Source organism: Crinia signifera, chromosome 5, assembly GCF_055691185.1.
Source record: "Crinia signifera chromosome 5, ASM5569118v1, whole genome shotgun sequence".
In the NCBI taxonomy this organism is placed as follows: Eukaryota; Metazoa; Chordata; class Amphibia; order Anura; family Myobatrachidae; genus Crinia; species Crinia signifera.
The window spans coordinates 108,408,293-108,429,042 of record NC_139221.1 but is presented as its reverse complement, the minus strand read 5'-3'; the positions used below and the strand labels follow the sequence as shown (position 1 = coordinate 108,429,042).

The 20,750-nt window shown below is 46.7% G+C and overlaps 1 protein-coding gene across 2 annotated transcripts in view; it reads right to left on the bottom strand.

Moving 5' to 3' along the window:
* Positions 1-9,241, bottom strand: part of DCDC2 (doublecortin domain containing 2) — a 208,246-nt gene extending 199,005 nt beyond the window's left edge. The window contains exon 1 of one of the 2 annotated variants that reach the window (XM_083187841.1): positions 8,458-9,241. In XM_083187841.1, the coding sequence (XP_083043967.1) occupies positions 8,458-8,771 (314 nt within the window). In that variant the 5' untranslated portion in view covers positions 8,772-9,241. The remainder of the gene's footprint in view (positions 1-8,457) is intronic. The other variant, XM_083187842.1, reaches the window with a different exon arrangement.
* Positions 9,242-20,750: the final 11,509 nt, after the last annotated feature.

Here is a 20,750-nt window from a genome sequence, read left to right as displayed (position 1 = left end):
ATTAACACCAAAGCTAAAGTGACGAATAGCTTTGGACTGAAGTTATGACCACAACATGCACAGCCAGCGGAGACAAATACCTTTGTAAGCATATTTCCTGCTCAAAAATATTGAGGCTATCATATTCAAATATTGGCAATGAAAAAACGTTACCTCACAATGTTCTTGGGTGTTATATTTTTTGAGTAACACATTCTTTAGAGCTACTGACCCTTTGTGAGGTTATCGGTTTAACTTTAGATGTCTGCGTGAATTTTTCGGGTAATAATTAACAGTGTAGGAGAGGAGAGAAAATCACTTTCACTACTAATCCAGCAAACATTCAACTTAATCCATTCAATTCAAATTAATTTGAAAATAGACTTCTGAATACTTCCAGTCTGTTACGAAGTATAAATAGTTACATACAGGTGATTTTTACATTCCCTGTTTCCAGATCTTAAAAAAATATATAATTTAAAAAAAAAAACTGCCTCTAAATGGCCCCCATACACTATGTGACTTCTCCTATGGAAGAAGTCGCATCCAATTCCCCCTTCAGCAGCCTCCGGACCCTCCCTTCTGCGTGCTATGTATCGCATGCCATTCCCGCTCCCTGACGCCAGGAGGGGGTCCGAACTGGAGATCTTACATGCAACACGCATGTAAGATCTGCGCATTGCATTGGATCAGACACATGCTCTTTGGGCCACTTTCACCCTATCATTATTCTCAAATCGCATAGTGCATGGGGACCTTAACAACCCATTGAGCCTACCTTGAAGGCCCTATCTTACTGAGCTAGGCAATTATGAGAGGTATTGCCGGATCAAGGTTGGTGGGGCCCAGGGGTAATGACTTTTTGTGCCCCCCCCCCAAGTGAAATCGCTACCACGCACCAAACCCTCTCTTAAAACAAACACACACAGCAGATGCAAGCAGCTCAGGTCAATGTCTAGCGGTGTAGTCAAGTAAAATAGTGACCTAAGCCACCCGAGCTTGCTGCTCCATGATGGAGGAGATCCTCAATGGCTGCTGTTAATAAACAGCTAAGCTTCCAAAAGGACATTGAAACTACAGTATGTGGAGGCCCCTTATGTGTGGGTGCCCTGGGCCCTTAAATAAGGCACCCTCACTTATTCCCGCCCTAATAGGAGAGGCCAATTTGAAGGTTTATTTACCAAGATGGATGCTCTATTGAAGATGGGATGTTGTCTATAGCAACCAGAGTCTACTTATTTATTTAGCTTATTCTAGAAAATAACAGACAGAATGTAATTGGTTACCCATAGCAACATCCTATCTTCAATGGAACTACCATATTATTATTAAACAAGTCCCTGTTTAAATGTTTAAATCCAAAAGTCACAGAGCTGATCCCACTGAACCACATCCAATGGAAAAGGACTGATGAATATATCCAGCCTGTTCTGGCAGTACATCAAATTTGGCTCAAAAGCAAGTTTCAAGTAATTCCAATTGTGATTTGTGAAAACTGACACTTACGGTTTAACTTTCAAATCTTAAATCATACAACTTTCATTTCTTGGCAAATTAATTAACAAAGCCATACTAGCCCAACGGACAATATCAATAACATAAATTGTATTACTTTTAAATGTAACTTTTAAATTGAACTTGCATTTTACTTTTTTTATACACACCATGCCAGCAGCAACCTACACTGTGCGCCTCATTTACAGGGCTGCCACTAGAAATTGTGGGGCCCGGGACTGATTTCTAGTCCGGACAACCACCCCCCCACCCCCCCTCGCCTACCAACTGGCTCTTGGGGGGGGGGGAGCAAATTTTGCTGCCCCACCCCTGTCAAAAAAAATACTTAAGCGCCCCCACCTCTAGTGAACCAATCTCCACCAGCCATCCATGTGCGTGGCATCCAGAGGCACCACAGGAGTTGGGTGACCTTTTGCCCCCTTCCCACATAACAAGTTGGCACTGTGACCCAAAATCCTGCCAAATGCTAAAAAGAGGTATGTGGGGAACACCTTGCTCATGTCTTCAGTTTGGCCTGGTCAGGGCTGGTGCAAGGCTTCTCAGCACCCTAGGCAAAAGTTCAAACTACTGCCCCCCTACAGCCACCAAGACCCACTTTCCAACCCCTTAAGCATACTTGCCTAACATTCTGGAATGGGGGTGAGGTTCCCAAAAATTGGGTGGTCCTCCCAGCCCCCCGTGAAGGTGGGCATGTTCCCTGCTATCCCTGTAGGTCCCCCTTTGCCACCCACAACAGAGTACAAGGAGGGGGGCAGCAAAGTAGGGAAATTTGCCCCAAGGGAAAGTATAGAAGTGAAGTCTTAGAGGTTCCACAGCCACCACCTGCATTAAGTACAACAAGTATCCTCATAGACATCATTGATTTTTTGATAGGCAGACTTGGTGGCGCTCCCCAGATCCAGGTGCCCTAGGCAGCTGCCTAAAGCTGCCCAATGGTAGAGCCGGCCCTGGGCCTGGTCAGATAAGTAGCCTCATTGACACCCATGCATAGATGGGCACACAGATATACACATAGTGCCAGATTTTTGTGCAAGGTGCAAGGGGGGAGGGGGGATACCGCCTGCCCATGATATGAGTTATGAAAAAGTGACCTACAGTATGTGCAGCTTGTTTGTGGAGTGTCCTGAGCAGAGGGGGAAAAGCGTTCCACCATCCCACCACCCACCTGTTCTGTGACCACATCAGAGCCGTTGGCTCCCTCAGGTGAGCTGAGTGCCATATGGTGTTCCTGTTCCTGGGCGCTAAGAAGCTTCAGTGGAGACACTAGCAGCAGCCACGAGAGCAGCCTAAGGACCCGCACACCCTCTGTAAATGCATTGCCCCTGCCATCTCTACCATAAGCAGTGTAAGGGGGAAAAGCAAGTGGCAGATCCCGTCCACCTGTTAGTGCAGCAGCTCCCAGTGCTCCCCACAGACAGGGCTTCATTCAGCGCACAGCGGAGGCAGTCGAGGGGGCAGTGGGTAGAATGAGTGGCCTGGGCCCTTTCCTCTCTGTCAGAGAGGCTGGCCCTGGGACAGCCACAGCAATCTTCTGATGGCGGCCCTGCTCATTTAGATGACTGCATGGATGGTTTCTCCATTGGCAGGTTGACCCAATATTGATCTATTCATGTGTGGCAGGCATTCCTGGCCTTGGTCCTCAGGGCACACTTTTGAGGTATCCAGTCTCCAGCACAGATGGTTAAATCAGAATAACTGAGGTACGGATTGGGTCACCTGTCCTCGGGCATGGATGTAACTCGGGCCTGAGTCTGGAAATGCCTGATACACACTCTATATCATGTTGCACAAGTGTGACATTTTTCCCATATAATCCTTGGGTCCTTGTATGACTTATCTCCCAGTGTAACCTTTATAGAGCACCTACAATGGCTGCCTCACCTCGTACGCTTGTAGAAGGGATGAAAATACATGGGCCTGATTTTCAGGACCCTACTACAAGCTTTAGGATGCTGCAACAACCACATTTTCTGTAATCCATTCTATCCATGACTTATTCCACCCATGGTATTACTACATAGGGTGCCAAATACGGCTGCTTCACCTGGTACCTTCATGAGTGGCATTACCTAGGGCTGAGGCCGCTCTCCCTACCTATCGCTTTATGTCCTGGCCATCCCTGCCATGCACACTTCTTGCCTTCAGGCCTCCTTGCCTGCTCCTCACGTCGCCTGTCTGTCTCCTCTCCCTCCAGACCAGGGGTGTCCAAACTTTTGCGACGAGGGCCAGTTTTGGTGAGATGAAAATGTGGGGTGCCGACCATTCAGCCTGACATTCTTTGAATCATAAATCACATCCGAATGGTCCCCCACACTGCCCCCATTCACTTTATGTCCCCCAGCCTGCCCCTTCACTGTATATTCCCTAGACTGCCCCCCTTCTCTGTATTTCCTCCAGCCTGCCCCCAATTATTGTATGTCCCCCACTCTGCCCCCTTCACTGTATTTTCCCCTGCCTGACTATCCTTCTCTGTATGTCCCCCTTCCGGACCATTCTTCTTTTTAGGTCCCCCAGCCTGCTCCTCCTTCACTGTATGTCCACCATTCACTGTATGTTCCTCACTCTGTCCCCCACCCTGTCCCCCCTTCTCTGAATGTCCATCACTGCCTCCATGCACTGTATGTCCCAAAGCCTGACCCTCCATTCACTGTATGTCTCAAAGTCTGACCCTCCATTCACTGTATTTCCCAAAGCCTGACCGTCCATTCACTGTATGTCCCCCAATTTTCCCCCCATTCACTCTATGACTCCCATTCACTGTATGACTTTCTTTCACTATGTCCCCTATACTCTGCCCCCATTCACTCTGTCCCACAGTCTGCCCCCCTTTCTCTGAATATTCATCATTGCCTCCATTCAATGTATGTACCCCAGCCTGACCCTCCTTCACTGTATGTCCCCCACTCTGCCCCCATTGACTGTATGTCTCCCTGCTTGCCCCCTAACTTCTTTGTATGTTTCCCAGCCCCTTGTGAAGTGTCCTGAGCAGATGGGGACAAAGGACGGAGAGGCAAAGCAGGAACTGCAAGGACAGGAGATGCTTGGGCTCCCACTGCCGCCCTCCTCCACTCTGCATGTTACTGGAGCAAGCTTCCCCCTTGCTGCACCCCCTCCCCACACCCTGCTGTCACTGATTGCGGAGGCGGGTGATATACAATCGGAGCTGCAGGGGTTGGATGCATACTCGCCCGAAAGACGCCAAACACATCTCACTGTGGGGGCCGGAACCTCCTCACTGCTGCAGACAGCAAGGTAAACGCACGCTCACCGGGGCCCCACCTTTAGTGCTGTGTGTCCCGCATCTGATGCTCCACCCGCTTCTAGCTGGAGGCTGCGAGCCACTTGAAATGACAGCATGGGCCGCAATTGGCCCCCGGGCCTGACTTTGAGCTCTTTGGAGCAGGGCCCTCTTCCCTCCTGTTCTCACAGCCCTCTTCTTGCAATTCAATTACAGCTCTACTCCCCCACCATCTATATCCGTATCTCTTCTCTCTTGTGTTCATTCATTTCTACCACTGACAACTTGCCCCTGGTAACATGCAGACTGCTCCTCTGCTTCCCTACATCTCAGCTGTATTGTGTGCTACTAATTGTTACCTGTGCTCTGTTTTGTTCTTCAGTTACTATTATGTTTGGTCCTGTTTATCCTGTATTGTTCTCTCTGTGCTATATGTACAGTGCTGGTACATATAGCATAAATAATAAAATGCAATAATAATAAAGATAAATGGGTTAGAAATAAGTGTGTATATCCATCAAACTCAAGTTGCTGCTTCCTATGGTTGACGTATATGCAGACCCACTATGATAATGCACCTATTTTCAGCACAATGGAAAATGACAAGATATTGAAGCAGGTGGAAATCAAGATGCAACGTTCTTTGGTGTATAGGGATTTGTTCTAATAATAGACCACCACATGATAACATTGACAGTTAAGAGCACATCTACATAATAAAAAAAATGATAATACATTGCCTGCTTTAGAAGAGAGTTTGCAAAGGTTACTAGTAACATTAGTCATTCTGTTCTTTTTATGCATCCATATTCATGTTTAAGTATAATGTTGCAGATCTCTTGAAAACCTAGATTATAAAATGTGTCTAATTACTTATGTAGGGTACACACCAGGACGACCCGCTCACGATGCACATCGTGAGCGGGTCGTCAGTGGCTCGTCCGACCCGCTCACGGTGACGCAAGGGGTCACGACCCGCTCACGATGTGCACCGTGAGCGGGTCCGATCCGATGGCGACCCGCACCCGGCTGTATGGTCGTCATTGAGATCCTACCTGCAGCAGGTAGGATCTCAATAACGACCGACCCGCGGGACCGCGCATCGGATCGGTATCGGTCCACACCAGGACAGAAAAGGGCCCAATCAGCACACAATCTACATCCAATTGGTCGGAATTGGATCTAGATTGAAGGGATCGGGCCCTAGTCGTCCTGGTGTGTACCCAGCATAAGTGCATAGAAAGACCTATTTTCATTACTGCCAAATGATCCAATTTGTGGGGAAGTGCTTACGGGTGCCGGACGGTGTCCCGACATTCGGGATCCCAACAGTCATTTACCCGGCGTCGGGATCCCGACTGTTAAAACATTGACAGACGGGTTCCCGACGGTCCACGACCCCCATATAGGGAGAATAGGATAGGTAGCTCGCAGCATGGCAAGCGCAGCGAGCCCGCAAGGGGCTTAGTTGCACTCACCATGCTGTCTGAGTCCGGCAAGTTGGGATCCCGACGTCGGGCTAATGACTGTCGGTATCCCGACTGTCGGAACCCTATACCACACCCGTGCTTACACAGAATAGACTAACGAAAGCGTAGAACAGTTTATGTACAACACACTGCCAATCCAACTCCTATTCGTAGTGCAAAGCCCTGTACACATGCATCGATTTTTCCCAATTTTCAATTTGATTTTGCTTATAGAAGCAAAATCGAATCAAATCCTAAACGAAATCGAATGGTTTTTGTGTCACTTTCAATCTACATTCGATTCGATGCGCGCTCCCGTTTTCACAAAATCGAACAGAAAAATCTACTGTGCAGCCAAGGAAATATCGAATTCGATCTAGTAAATCGAATGTGTACAATGTACCATGAATGTATATCGAATTCGATATCTAATGCAAAAGTACAGATCTAATGCCAAATCGAATGGAAAGATCTAATACCAGATCTAATAGAAAATCGAATCTAACATCGAATCAAAAGCAAATCGATGTGCATGTACAGGGCTTAAGGATGGTCCAGAAACTCAGGGCTTAATTTACCTCAAGCTTCTAAAAATTAAAAGATGTTGCCCATAGCAACCAACCAGATTATAAAGACAGAATGTTATCAGTTACTATCGGCAACATTACCTCTTCATTTTAGAAACTTTTGTAAATGTACAGTACCCATCAGTTTCTCAAATTTAGCCATTACAGTGCAGGTTTTAAAGATACTCGTGCTTAAGCACAGGTCGCTTAATTAGTACCTTACTATTATAGTACCTTATTGGTCAGTAATGGAAATTCTGGTCTAACTGGTGTAAAAATAATCTGTTTTTTGTTGGTTTTTTTTGCACCAATGAAATAACTCAGTTATTCTTATTGTCTTTGGAAATCAGTATTAAAGGTAGAAGTGGACTCTTGGCACCATCGGAAAATGGGCCTTGCTGGTACTTTAGGTATGAAAGTAATATATTCTGAAGATGGCCTTCCTGGCAGTTTTGGGGAATTTCCTAATTTTTGTGCATTGGACTTAAATATGTGTATTTTTAGCATAGTGTTTTTATAGTACCTGTCAGACTTGTTTTACAGTGGCTAGCATTCATTCATTAGGGGCAATTAAAATTCAGAGCTTTGCTCATTTTTCCTCACACTCCAGAAAAATTGCGTATCGTTAGCCATTAATGTGCGCAAGATGACATCAAAGAGGCAGCACATCGTTCAGAATATGGCCTTTATTCTCGTTCACTGGCAGAGATAAATTCCTTCTCAAATGGGCGGAACCATGTGCACTGCAGGTGGGGCAGATGTAACATGTGCAGAGGGAATTATATTTTGGTGGGGTTTTACTTCAAAGTGAGATATTTATTGTAGTGTAAAAATAAAGCAGTCCGGATTTTCCTTGCACAGAAACAAAATAACTTACCCAAATATGACTCTCTCTGCACAACTTACATCTGCCCCACCTGCAGTGCACATGGTTCTGCCCATTTGAGAAGGAATTTGCCTCTGCGAGTGAACTAGAATAAGGGCCTATGCCTCAGAGTAAAAGCTGATCTGCAATACTAGATGAAAAATGTAAAAACGAATAACACCTGACCACACCAACAATCTTGGTGACTTCACTCAGAGAATTTGGAATATTGTGGTATTGTAGCACGGAATACATATTATGCTGCATTTCACATGTACAGCTACACTGGGAACTCTGACACACATCCAGTCATGTAGTTAGGTAAAAACCAAAACTAAAAAAAAACAACAACAAACTTTTTGTTGCCACATAGACAACAGGTTGAATGAACCATGCATATCAGTCTACTCCTGTATAGTTCTTACTAATAACATACTACTGGTGGTAAAACCTAATAAACATGCAACTTTGGGGATATTACATTTTCCAAAATTAGAATAGCAAGAAACCTTGTAACCATATATCTGCAGGTGAAAAATCCCGTAACAGATATTGTTTCTCTACTGTATGTAATGTGGTTCTAGTGCACTGTGAGTGAGCATTGCTGTACATACACTAGAAGGTCCTATACAGTACTTTGGGGGTGTTTTGCTATATTACGTATAAATATTTTAGTAGTCTGTGTGTACAGATATCCTATAACACTGCAGAGCGGGTCATTGCATAGGGCATGGCAGGTGATGCTGGACATGGGTAAAGTGACCCCTGGGTAAGGTACCCTATAGAACACCCACAAAGGGCAGGTGATCATTTCTCTTTACTTACTCCAACTTCTTGAAACTTTCCCTTCCCGCTGCCACATAGTATTCTCCGGGCTGTAGATCGTCCAGCGAGGTGACCCTGTGCCCATATTTGGGGGTGTAAATGTTCCTCACTGCTCCGAAGGGGGCTTGTACCCCACCGGTCACATCTTTCAGGAAGACATCGAACGTGCCCACCCGCTTCTCATGGATGAGCATGCGGCGGCCGCGGTAGAAGGGGTCTCCGTTCCTGTAAACGTGCACGGTTTTGACAGCGGGTTGTTGGGCTAGGGGGGCTAGCGATCGCGCCCCGCCGTTTGTGGCTGCTGCTGGCTGCATAGTAGATGAATGGGGAACCCGCCTGCGTGCTCGGAGTCACAGAGCAGCTGAGCTGTCACCTCCGGGTGTGCTGCTATGTGTCTCCTCTGTGACGTCCTGTGCCAGTATAATAATTACCCCCTGCGTGTGCTGAGTGAGCAGTCCCGTGTCACCTGATGACGCTGGCTAGTAGCATGTCTCATAGGCATGTGGCTGCATCTACTGTCTTGCTGCTGTCTCTGTTATCAGGGTGATGCCTGCTGCAAGTGACAGGGAGACACCTGCTGCTGCTGCTGCCCAGTGCGCCCTCCTCCGCCCTCCTGCAGGCCACACCTGCTGCCATCCATAGTGAAGGATCTCCAGCAGCAGGATCGATGCACCTGAGGACCTGCTAGCTGGAGTCAGTGCGATGCATGCACCCCCGCCATCACCGCCCACCTCGCCAGAGCGACGTATAACCGCACCAACGCGACTTTTCTATTGTGCGATGCGGCACAGGTAGCCATGGCAACCATCAAACACCGTCACGTGACAAGCAGCTTCCCTTGCCACGTGCTTGGCATTCTGTAGTCTGCACCTACAACTTCTGCATGGCATAGTTGCCTATGCCTACCCTCCTGCATCCTGCTGGAGACTCCCTGAAATAGGTGCAATCTCCCTCTCTCCCTCATTAGTCTAGCAATCTCCCTAGCCCACATTACACTGTTACATTTTTTGGGGGAAAAAAGCAATGAGAGACAGATACATTTACATTGAATCATCAGCACCATTTCCCAGCACTTTACCAAGTATAGTAGCTCTTACTAAATGCTTTGGGGGAACATCTACATTTTGATATCAGTCATTTTAAAAGATTCCTCTCGGGCATAGCAGTTCACATCCATGCTTCAATGTGCCACATTCACAATCTCTCTATATATCGAACTAGACATGCCCTTTGGGTGGAGCATGACACGCCCCCTCATCGGGGCGCTGTGCAAAATTATCCTACCAACTATAATCTCCCTGAAACTAGTTTTCAAAAGTAGGCAAGTATGCTGCACAGTCTTAGAAAAACCATACTTGCCTACTTTTGAAAACTAGTTTCAGGGAGATTATGGTTTGTAGTATAATTTTGCACAGCGCCCCATTGAGGCCCCATTGTCATGCTCCAACCAAAGGGCTTGTCTAGTTCCATATATGGAGAAATCTTAAAAAAGAGATTGTGAACGTGGCACCTAGAAGTGTGGGGTGTACTGCTACATCTGAGAGGAGTCTTGTAAAATGACTTCTATCCAAATGTAGATGAGCCCCAAAGCAGTTAGTAAGAGATACTATACTTGCCAAAGTGCTGGGAGATGGTGCTGATTGATCATTCAATGTAAATGTATCTATCTCTCATTCCCTTGTTCCCCAAAAATGTAACAGGGTAATGTGGGCTAGGAGAAATGAGGGAGATTGGTAGACTAATGAGGGAGAGAGGGAGATTGCTGCTAATTCAGGGAGTCTCCTGCAGAATGCAGTAAAACCCAGTCCCCATATTACTGTACCAGAACTGGACATGTCCTTGTACTACATCTTCTTTTCTCCAGGCACTTGCGTTACACATTTGCTTTTAACTATCTAATTTACAGATAGATAACCTAATGTCCCCCCTACACTTATCCGATTTGGGACGATTTTGCCCGATTCCAACAGATCGAGACGAGAAATCACCCCAAATGGATGTGCTTGACACCTCAACTGACCCTGTGCGCGGTCCTGTAAGCATCGGGTCTCACCCTACAGTTGAAGCTGCTGCAGGTTCAATCTGTCGGATCGGACCCATCAGCGGCACATTGCAGGTGCTTTTTTGCACCCGCGATGTATCTGGTCCGATTCTGAGGTGTGTTCCAGCGGTACTGCATCGTTGTCACCCACCTTTCTGCATGTCCGACCTCTCTACGGCGGGTGCTGAGTGGCAGTGGGTGGTGAGGAGCAGTGGGGTGGATGTTGATCAGCAGAAAGGACACGCTGGGCAGCGGCGGGTATTAGAATTTAAAAATAACGTGTCAAATGAATAGCCTGCCAGTCATTTGACATGTTTTTAAAAAATTGTAATACCTGTAGCTGCCCGGTATGCCCGTCCCGCTGATCACTGCCCGCCCCACTGCTCCTCACTACCCACTGCAGATCGGCACCCACTGTCTGCCCCACTGCACCGCCCATTGCAGCTTCCCGGTTACATGTAATAAATCGACTTGTCCTTAGGGGGCCTTTAGAGTGATATATGTATGATAGTGAGAAAACTATGGATGACATGTTAACCAAAAGTCTGACATCACATGCACTAAATGCCTTTCTATAAATATGTGCACTGGGATGCATTTGAAATGTTGATGTGTTGTGCTATGTTTTGTTTTAAATATCACCCTGTACTTTTGGTTACAAGTGATACGTTTAACGGTTTCCAATACAGAATGCTCCCAGTATTATGTAACTAGAGACAACCTTGAGCAAAGAGAGGGCTCTGTACTCTGTCTCTTCATTCAGACTTCTGGGAAGTTCTCAGCAAGTCTTTCTCCTTCTATCCTTCCCAGTGCCATAACTAGAAATGTTGTGCCCCCTGCCAAATAAAAGTTTTTAGCACCATCCCCCATTCATTAATTTTTTTTTCTCTACATGCTCGTTGCCAGGGTGTTACATGCTTGTTGGCAGGCAGGGTGTTGTATGCTCATTGCCAGGGGGTTACATACATGTTGCCAGGGGTTACATATGCTCATTGCCAAGGGTTACATATGCTTGTTTCCAGGGGGTTACATGCTCATTGTAAGGGGGTTACATGCTCATTGTAAGGGGGTTACATGCATGTTGCCAAGGGGTTACATGCTCATTGCCAGGGGGTTACATGCTCACTGCCAGTCTGCCACATATTTACTGATCAGAGCACACCAGTGCTCCTAGAATCTGATTTCCAGGTAGTGCTGTACACACTGCCTTTCCCTGACAGACGCTAGTAGGCCCTCTAGCATCCGTCCCCTAGAAGGCGGCGGACATTTTTGGAAGGCCATTTTTGCAGATTCCATGCCATCCGCATGAAATATGCAGAGCCCTGGCACTCTGAGGTGCCGGCTTTCCTCGCTGTGACTTGACCTGTGGTGGGGTTTCTACAACACTGATCTTCCTGAGTAAAACATGTGGCCTCAGTGACTCCACAATACTAAAGGCACTACAGAGACCCCAAACACCACCGTGCCACCACTGCTACTAAGATCAGAGGCGTAGCGAGCCCGGAGCCGGCGGAGCACACGCTCCGGGCGCAGGAAGCTAGCCTGGCGCCGGAGCTGTGCCAGCACCGCCAGCTCGCTCGCCCGCCTCCGCCGTTGCCCTGCCCGCTCCCCCGCGAGAGACGTGCTGCTGCGGCGGCTATGTAAAATTGTAACAACACGTCTCCCGCACGCTGGACCGCTAGCCAATGGGCGCTTGCGGTCCAAAAGCCAATCAACTGGTGGCTGCTGGACCGCGAGCGCCTATTGGCTAGCGGTCCAGCGGGAGATATGAATTTTACACAGCAGCACAGCGCGTCTCTCTCCCGGACCTAGAGGAGGGAGGGGAGGGAGGGCTGGAAGCGACGCACGTCGCAGCGCAGCACAGAACAGCAGGGGGAGGGGTGAGGTAAGGTGCACCCTCCCACCCTGCTGCATCCTCCCTGCATCACCCGCGCATCCACCCACCCTGCTGCACAAACCCACCCACCCTGCTGCAACCAAACACCCACCCACCCAGCTGCACAAACCCACCCTGCTGCACAAACTCACCCACCCTGCTGCAAGCAGCTACCCACCCACCCTGCTGCAAGCACACACCCACCCACCCTGCTGCACCCACCCACCAACCGTCCCACCCTGCTGCACCCACCCACCCTGCGGCACCAACCCACCCTGCTGCACTAACCCACCAACCCTGCTGCAAGCAAACACCCACCCACCCTGCTGTACCCACCAACCATCCCGCCCTGCTGCACCCACTTACCCTGCGGCACCAACCAACCCTCCCAGCCTGCTGCACCCACCACTGACCCTACCACCCTGCTGCACCCATCCTCCCACCTTGCTGCACAGCGGCCGGGAGCGGGCCGCTGCACAGTTCTGCACCCCTGGGCAACGAGCAAATTCAGTCCCTCTTGGCATCGAGCATGAAGCCCCTGGCATTGAGCATCTAGGTAAGTGGCACTTATGTGTCAAATGTGTAATGGACATTATAGTGTGTTATATAGTATGCAATGGGCATTGCGGAGTGTTATATAGTATGTAATGGGCATTACACTGTGTTATATAGTATGTCATGGGCATTGCAGTGTTATATAGTATGTCATGGGCATTGCGGAGTGTTATATAGTATGTCATGGGCATTGCGGAGTGTTATATAGTATGTAATGGGCATTACGGTGTGTTATATAGTATGTGATGGGCATTACGGTGTGTTATATAGTATGTGATGGGCATTACGGTGTGTTATATAGTATGTGATGGGCATTACGGTGTGTTATATAGTATGTAATGGGCATTGCGGAGTGTTATATAGTATGTCATGGGCATTGCGGAGTGTTATATAGTATGTAATGGGCATTACGGTGTGTTATATAGTATGTGATGGGCATTACGGTGTGTTATATAGTATGTGATGGGCATTACGGTGTGTTATATAGTATGTAATGGGCATTACGGTGTGCTATATAGTATGTAATGGGCATTACGGTGTGCTTTATAGTATGTAATGTGCATTACGCTGTGTTATATAGTATGTACTGGGCATTACGGTGTGTGGTATAATGTTGGTCTGTGCAAACTTTTCACTGCGCAGGAGCCTCACCTATGACATATTGGGGGGGAGGGGGGGCGCAAAACATGCCCTTGCTCCGGGCGCCATGGCACCTAACTACACCACTGACTAAGATTAACTATCTTGCTGTAACCAAGATAATACAAGCACCAGTGAGTGTGTATCACTTAAACACACCACAAGCACCAGCTGCGATCTTGGGGTTTATGGACCCCACAGCAGTCATACAGCTTTTCCTTGGCCTGGTGCCATTTTATAATATAAATATGGGGGCTCATTTACATGTATTAGCAACAGCATGCACATCTAATAGCATATCCACACATACTTACAATAGTGTGCAAATTAGCACACAGTAAAGTATGTGTTTGCCAGCTTGGAGCGCCCAACTGAGGTAATAGGGTATACATGTAACACCACAAATAATTGTACATGCACATATCAATGCTACTGTAGCAAACATCAAATTATTTTAGTGATCTCTCGCATTTTTCTTACTGTTAAAAAACTGGGGGTCTCATCTAACTTGTTGACTGATGTTAAACACAATCAGTTATGCACTTAGGGCCTGCTGCAGAGATACGCAGCGACTGTGCGAAAATATGCAAATACCGCAGTCAGCTTGATTTGTATTAAGATGCCCAACGTTGGCTTTCAAAGTCCCAGTGGCTGCATATAAAAATGCAGCATCTTCTGAAGGTCAGTATTAAACTTCTGAATGTGGTAATATATTGGTTTTCGGCTGTAAGAGTGATATATTGTCTATTGTGAAGTAATAAATGTAACAAATGCAGTGACACGTATGTCTACATATTAAAGGAAATGACTTGATTTGTAAAAGAATTGCATTGTATCAGCCTGATATATAAATTAACTAATAATAGCATTGGGAAAAATATCTGACTCAGATGGTGTTAGCTGAGGTCCAATTATCAAAAGATCATATGATCCGTTATTATCGGTATCATGTTTTGCACCAGTTTTCACAGTGAATTGCCTCAGGTGCAGGGATTGGATTTGTAATGGAATGTATTTCCATGTATAATCTCTTATTCCACCCATGAGATGCCCACAGTCTACACCTACTAGGCACACGCCCAGAGCAAGCCCCCATTCCTCTTTACAATGCTTTTGAAATGTGAGCCTGGTTTCCACGAAGTTGAGTACCGTGGCAGTGAGCGGTGATATATGATGCATATGTTACCTTTGTTCCCTATAGCACACGTGTACTATGCCAATAACCACTATTATAAACCTCCCAACTGTCAACAGGACAGTCATGTTTTTTGGGACTGTCCCGCTATCCTACCTGCTGGCAACATTGTCTCACGGTGGGGTGCAGTTGGCAGTCCCTCGCTTTGCTGCTTAGCATGTGCACACCATCTATTCCATGGGTCCTCAAACTGCGGCCCTCCAGATGTTGTGAAACTACAAATCCCAGCATGCCTTGCCACAGTTTTGCTGTAAGTGAGTGTTAAAACTGTGGCAAGGCATGCTGGGATTTGTAGTTTCACAACATCTGGAGGGCCACAGTTTGAGGACCCATGATTATTCACTGGAGACAGAGGGACTGGGGGCATGGCCAGTCAATGTAAGTCCCACTTGTCATCTGCAGCAAAATGCCACTGGCTACTTAAATTTATCTCCACCAGCTCTAATCACCAGTTTCCAGTACCGGAGAAGAGACATCAACACACATGAGCACCCAGTGTTTTTTTTTATATTTATCTTAAATCTTTTGCCTACATGCTTGTTTCCAAGGGTTTCTTACTCATTGCAAGGGATTTCATGATTGTTGCCAAGGGTTACATGCTTGCAGGCATTCCAGCAGGATTCAGTACTTCCTGGTAATGCTTTATGTGCTGTGCTTCCCTGATACACACTAGGGGTCCAGTAGAACCTCTGTCATCAGTCATCTCAAAGGCAGTGGCCATTTTTGGATGGTTATTTTCAAAAGATTTCGCATGCATCTGCAATTGCATATACCATGCGCCACATGGTGCTGGCTCCCCCAAGCCACCGTTTGGGCTGCAGTGTCATTTCTACACCACTACCCCATCCTGCTTTTAACTATTCTGGGAAGATGGATTATTGGTGAAAAAAACCCACAAAACCACAAAGTTCAAGTTTGTGTTTGGATCTTTCTTAAAAACTTAAATTAAAAACAATTTTTGGTCTTTTTGTGCTTTTTGTTAATGTTTTTTTTTATTATGCGTTTGAATGTATAAAACTACTCATGGTATTTTTAAAACAAAGGTGTTCTAAATGAACAAAACTTTGCAGGGGTACTGCAATGAAAAACAGTAATATTGACGTTAAAAGGTAGCGCTGAAAGAAGAAAATGGGTTCTGCACAAGTGTGAAAAGCCCTTCGAGTGTACAGGGGTTAATATCTATGCATTTAACATATGTGAAGATATAAACATTAAGATAATAATACAAAATGATATTTTACAGTGAAGTTAACATTTGATTTTCTTCATGTAAATACTTTTTAACCAACAAGAATGAGCTATTTGTATCAGTTTCTGGAGTGACTTCAAAACACACAAAGATCTGTCCAGCAGACCAGAGAACTAGGTTCCAGCATATTTGCCCCCTGCTGAGTCTAATAACAAATGGTTAATCATTAAAAAGGGACAGGCTTACAGCTTGACATTACTCTGTAGCATGCAGTCTGAGCAATTAAGCAAACATTGACATTTTTGTTGTGTAGTTCATATATATGTCAGATTACATCATATAAATCCTATATGTTATTATAGCAAAAGGTTTAATCAAATGACGGGAATTGGTGGAATTATGGCCCTTATTCTGGCTCACTTGCAAAGGTAAATTCCATCTCAAATGGACAGAACCATTTGCTGCAGAGGGGGCAGATGTAACAAGCAGAGAGATTTAGATTTGGGTGAGTTATTTTGTTTCAGTGCAGGAAAATTACCGACTGCTTTATTTTTACACTGCAATATAGATCTCACTTTGAAGTAAAATCCCACCCAAATCTAACTCTCTCTGCACATGTTACATCTGCCACACCTGCAGTGCACATGGGAGGTTATTCTGGTCGGTGCGTACATTTCCGAAATCTTTCGGAGCGGGCCGCACGCCACGCTGTGCAGACATCGTCCGAAGAAACGCCCACCGGACCTCCGCATACGGACGGACTCACACTGGAAGAACAGTGTGTTTACGGACGACATCCAAACCTTGCGTGTGCTGTGGAAACACACATATTCTGCACGGTCTTACAGCGTATGCACGGTCTTACCGCGTCAGAACGGACGGGAACCTGGCCGTACGCACCGATGCAGTGTATTTACGCACAAATCACCACCGCTTGGTCAAGAATCTCTTGAGGAGGTGGCGGAGTCTGTGCCACCTGCCACCAGTGGCAGCTATGTGCAGCAGCAGCAGCCAACGGCCGAACCGGATTACCACAGGTGGGTGCAGGTGCTTGTCCAGATTCACCAGCAGGGAGAGTTAGAATCAGAGCGGATGCGTAGGACCGAGGAGGTCATGCAGGGTTTGGTCAGCACCCAGCAGGCAAAAGCTGGGAGCCAGCAGGCTATTGCTGAGGCCCAGCAGGCCATGGCTGGCACCCAGCAGTCAATAGCTGCAAGCCTGCAGGTGCTGGCAGATCAAGCCCTGCGCCAAAATGACCTCCTCCTCCACCATAATGAGCTTATAGTGGAGCTAGTTTCCAGCAATAGGGCCCTATTGTCATCCGTTTCTGGTGCATTTCCACCACCAGCACTCCCTGCTGGCAGAGGGGGAACACCATCCCCCCCTTCACCAGCATCTGCTCCACCTGGGCCACCATCCCAACGTGGCCGTGGCCGAGGAGCTGCTGCACGTGGCAAGGAGCCTACCAGGGCCAAACGTGCCAGAAAATGAACTTGTGTCCGCATTAATCTCCACCCTTATGTCTTCCCAAATCTTTCATTTAGCTGTGTGTGTCAGCTTCCTGTGTCCAATCCCATGCAGAGGGTACCCACATTTGCCCTCGGTTCGAATGTCTTGTTTGGTTCCCCTGTTGCCCTCTTTCGGCTACCATTACTGTCTGCTGTACTTGAAGTGTTGGTGCTATACTTTTGTTGTGAAGCCACCTGATGTGTTCCTAATGATTCTGCTGTGGCTATGTATGTCAAAAATACATTTTTTTATTTTGTTTTATTTTTGTACATTCCTGGTATGGTACCTTTTTAATTTGTTGCATGTGTCAAAAAACATGCTTTTTCCATTTTCTGTTTGAAGTTATTGTAATAAATTTATATTTTGATCCCCAAATGTGTGGTTTAATTGGTAAATGTAGAAGTGACATGTATATTTATATTAGTGATAGTAAGTTCTGTCCATTGGTTGCAGTGTAAATGTGTGTCAAAACTGCAGCATATATTTGTGTGTTTAGTAATGGTCCATTTAAGCTGCAATGGTTCCAATTGAAGCACTGACAAGCGTGTAATTAATGAGTAATGAGTAAAGGAGTGGATTGTATTGTGTTCAGCTGACATTGGTTGAGGTGCCCCCGTAGTGATTGGGCGTTCCGATTGCCTAGCGCATGACCGAGTGGTATCCGCAAAGAAATACTTGCTTATGGACACCGCATATTTCTAGCCTTTTGGTTCGCGTGCATTCGGTGTGCTGTCCGAATACACGCCTACCAGAATGAGTGCACTCCCTCGTGTACGCCCATGTTTATGCCCAGTTTAGCCCACTTTGAAACTACGCCCCTGTGTAGTTCCGAATGACGCCCATAAGGGGCCCATATTTCCCGAGTGAATGCGGTGCACATTTCTGTACGGTATTAGTGAGAACAAGTACGGAGACCATGCGTGGCACATGTGCATAGCGTTGCCCATGCATGCGCAGACGGCTAAAAAACGCCATCCGAAAGAATTCGGGAAAGTACGCATCGACCAGAATAAGGCCCATGGTTTTGTCCATTTGAGAAGGAATTTGCCTTTGGAAGTGAAACAGAATAAGGACCTATGTCCCTTATTCAGGTCCGTTTGCATGGGGACCGATGTTTCTTCTATGTGCATGCGCATTTCTGCGCATGTGCAGATTGTTTGCTGGGTGCACACAAGCAACCTTGTGGGCGGCGGGGGGGGGGGGGCGATCAGGGAGGGGCGGCGGGCTGTCTCATCATTATATGGGAATGCCCAGCATTTCATGGGCGTTCCCATGAGAATGCCAGGCAATGAGGCATGATGGACAGGTGGGGGGCGGGGAGCTGACATATCCGAATGATGGGGGCGGATCCCACCAGGTTGCGAATGGATGTTATTTTCATGCCCTGCGTGCGAATTTGCCTTGCGAATGGGTGCCAGCCTTGCGAATCAACCAGAATAACCCCTTATGTGTATTATCAAGGGGCATATTTATTATGTTTTAGGCCAGTGTCACTTCTATGGCAGATATTAGCTCATTTTGCAAGGACAGGAACACATACCTCCCAACATGACCCCCTCCAGGAGGGACACAATGCTCTGCTCCTGGACTTTCTTCTTAATGTATGATTACCTTCATATGTGTTGGACAGGTTAATTGATAAGAAAGGCGCTTCAACACAGGTGATGCAAACATACATTAAAGGTCCATACACACTGGCCTTAAGCTCAAAGTCGCCCAGTGTGTATGGGCCTTAAGAGGAAAGTGCAGAAGCAGTGCAATGTGTCCCTCCTGGAGAGGGTCATGTTGGGAAGTCTGGGAACAGGTTATTTTTCTCCTCTTTGGGAACCCTTACAGAACTACTGCACATGCACAGTCTGCAGAGCCAGGTACCTACTGACGGCGAGCTGGCATCTGCAGCGTGGAAGAGGTGTCGATGTGGTATAGGTAGACATTATTATGGCCAACATGCATTGGGTCGACCACTGAAGGTTGGCAGGGCTTAGGTTGACACATAAAAAGGTTGATATAGCTAAGGTCAAAAGGATCAATATGTCGACACAAACATTAGGTCAACATGATTTTTTCACCTTTTTTTAGCCAACATGTGCCAACAGGTGGTATTTCATGCCCTACCATCCACTAGGGCATGGAGGTAGATTATAATAGTGTGGTGAGCGTAGCAAGGCACCATGTCAAGTGCAGCAAACCATGCAAGGGGATGTGATGCACCAATACGGTGTCCATGTAGACCATGATGACATTGGGGATAAAAAAAAGTGAAAAACTCATGTTAACCTTTTGACTGTCGACTTTCCCATTGTCGACCTAATGCTTGTGTCAACTTTTTGACCCGGTCAACATTATCCTTGTCAACCTTTTTTCATGTGTCAACCTAAGCCCTGTCGGACATCTGTGGTCAAACCAATGCATGTCGACCTTAATTTGGTCGACCCAATGACCCATACCACGCCTCAAACGTTTCCTACAGTCCACTTCCTGTGCATGCAAAGTGGAGAAATCTGTTTTGTTAATTCAATGGTGCACCTTGCTGTGCAATCTGTGTCACCTTCTGGACTCTCAGGAGTTTGACCTTTTCCTCTGCTAGTAGAGAGAGGGGTTCCTGTATCTTTTGGAAGAGGTGTGAATTCACAACTTGGGCATACATTATGCTTCACATGCTGTGCGTATGCACTATTGTTATTTTTCAGTGTTAATTTTCAGCAGGAACCAGCAGGAACTCAGTTCCCGAACCTCTTATTATATATGACATCATCAGGAACCTGTTCTGGGGCAAAATGTACTTTCCATAAGACATTTTTTTAAAGTCCTTTGTTTCTCAATACAGTATATACATCTCTCTCTCTCTTTCTTTCTCTCTCTCCCTCACTTTTTATTTCATCGACACACCCCCAGCAGTTCCCGGATCATTTTTCCAGAAAAATAATAATGGTTGTAGGCATAAATATTAAGCCAACTGCATCTTACATGGGTTTGGATCATTGGGTCGACCACAGGAAGGTGTGGGAGTGGCCACGGGGGGCAAAGCTGGAACATCCCCCCCCCCAGTTCCGATAGCTGGCATCATAGAAGCTCGAAGTTGATCTCATTTATTCGAACCCAAATCGCTGGGCCTTCAATCTGATACCAGGTTCATATGGGTTATCAATAATCTTGTACCTCAGGGTAGCTAAACCGTGTTTCTGTTCCCTGAAGTCCTGGAAGGGAAAATACCCCCCACTGAGCAGCCCGTTCCCAGACACTTCCTTCAGGGAACAGAAACACAGTTTAGCTACTCTGAGGTACAAGA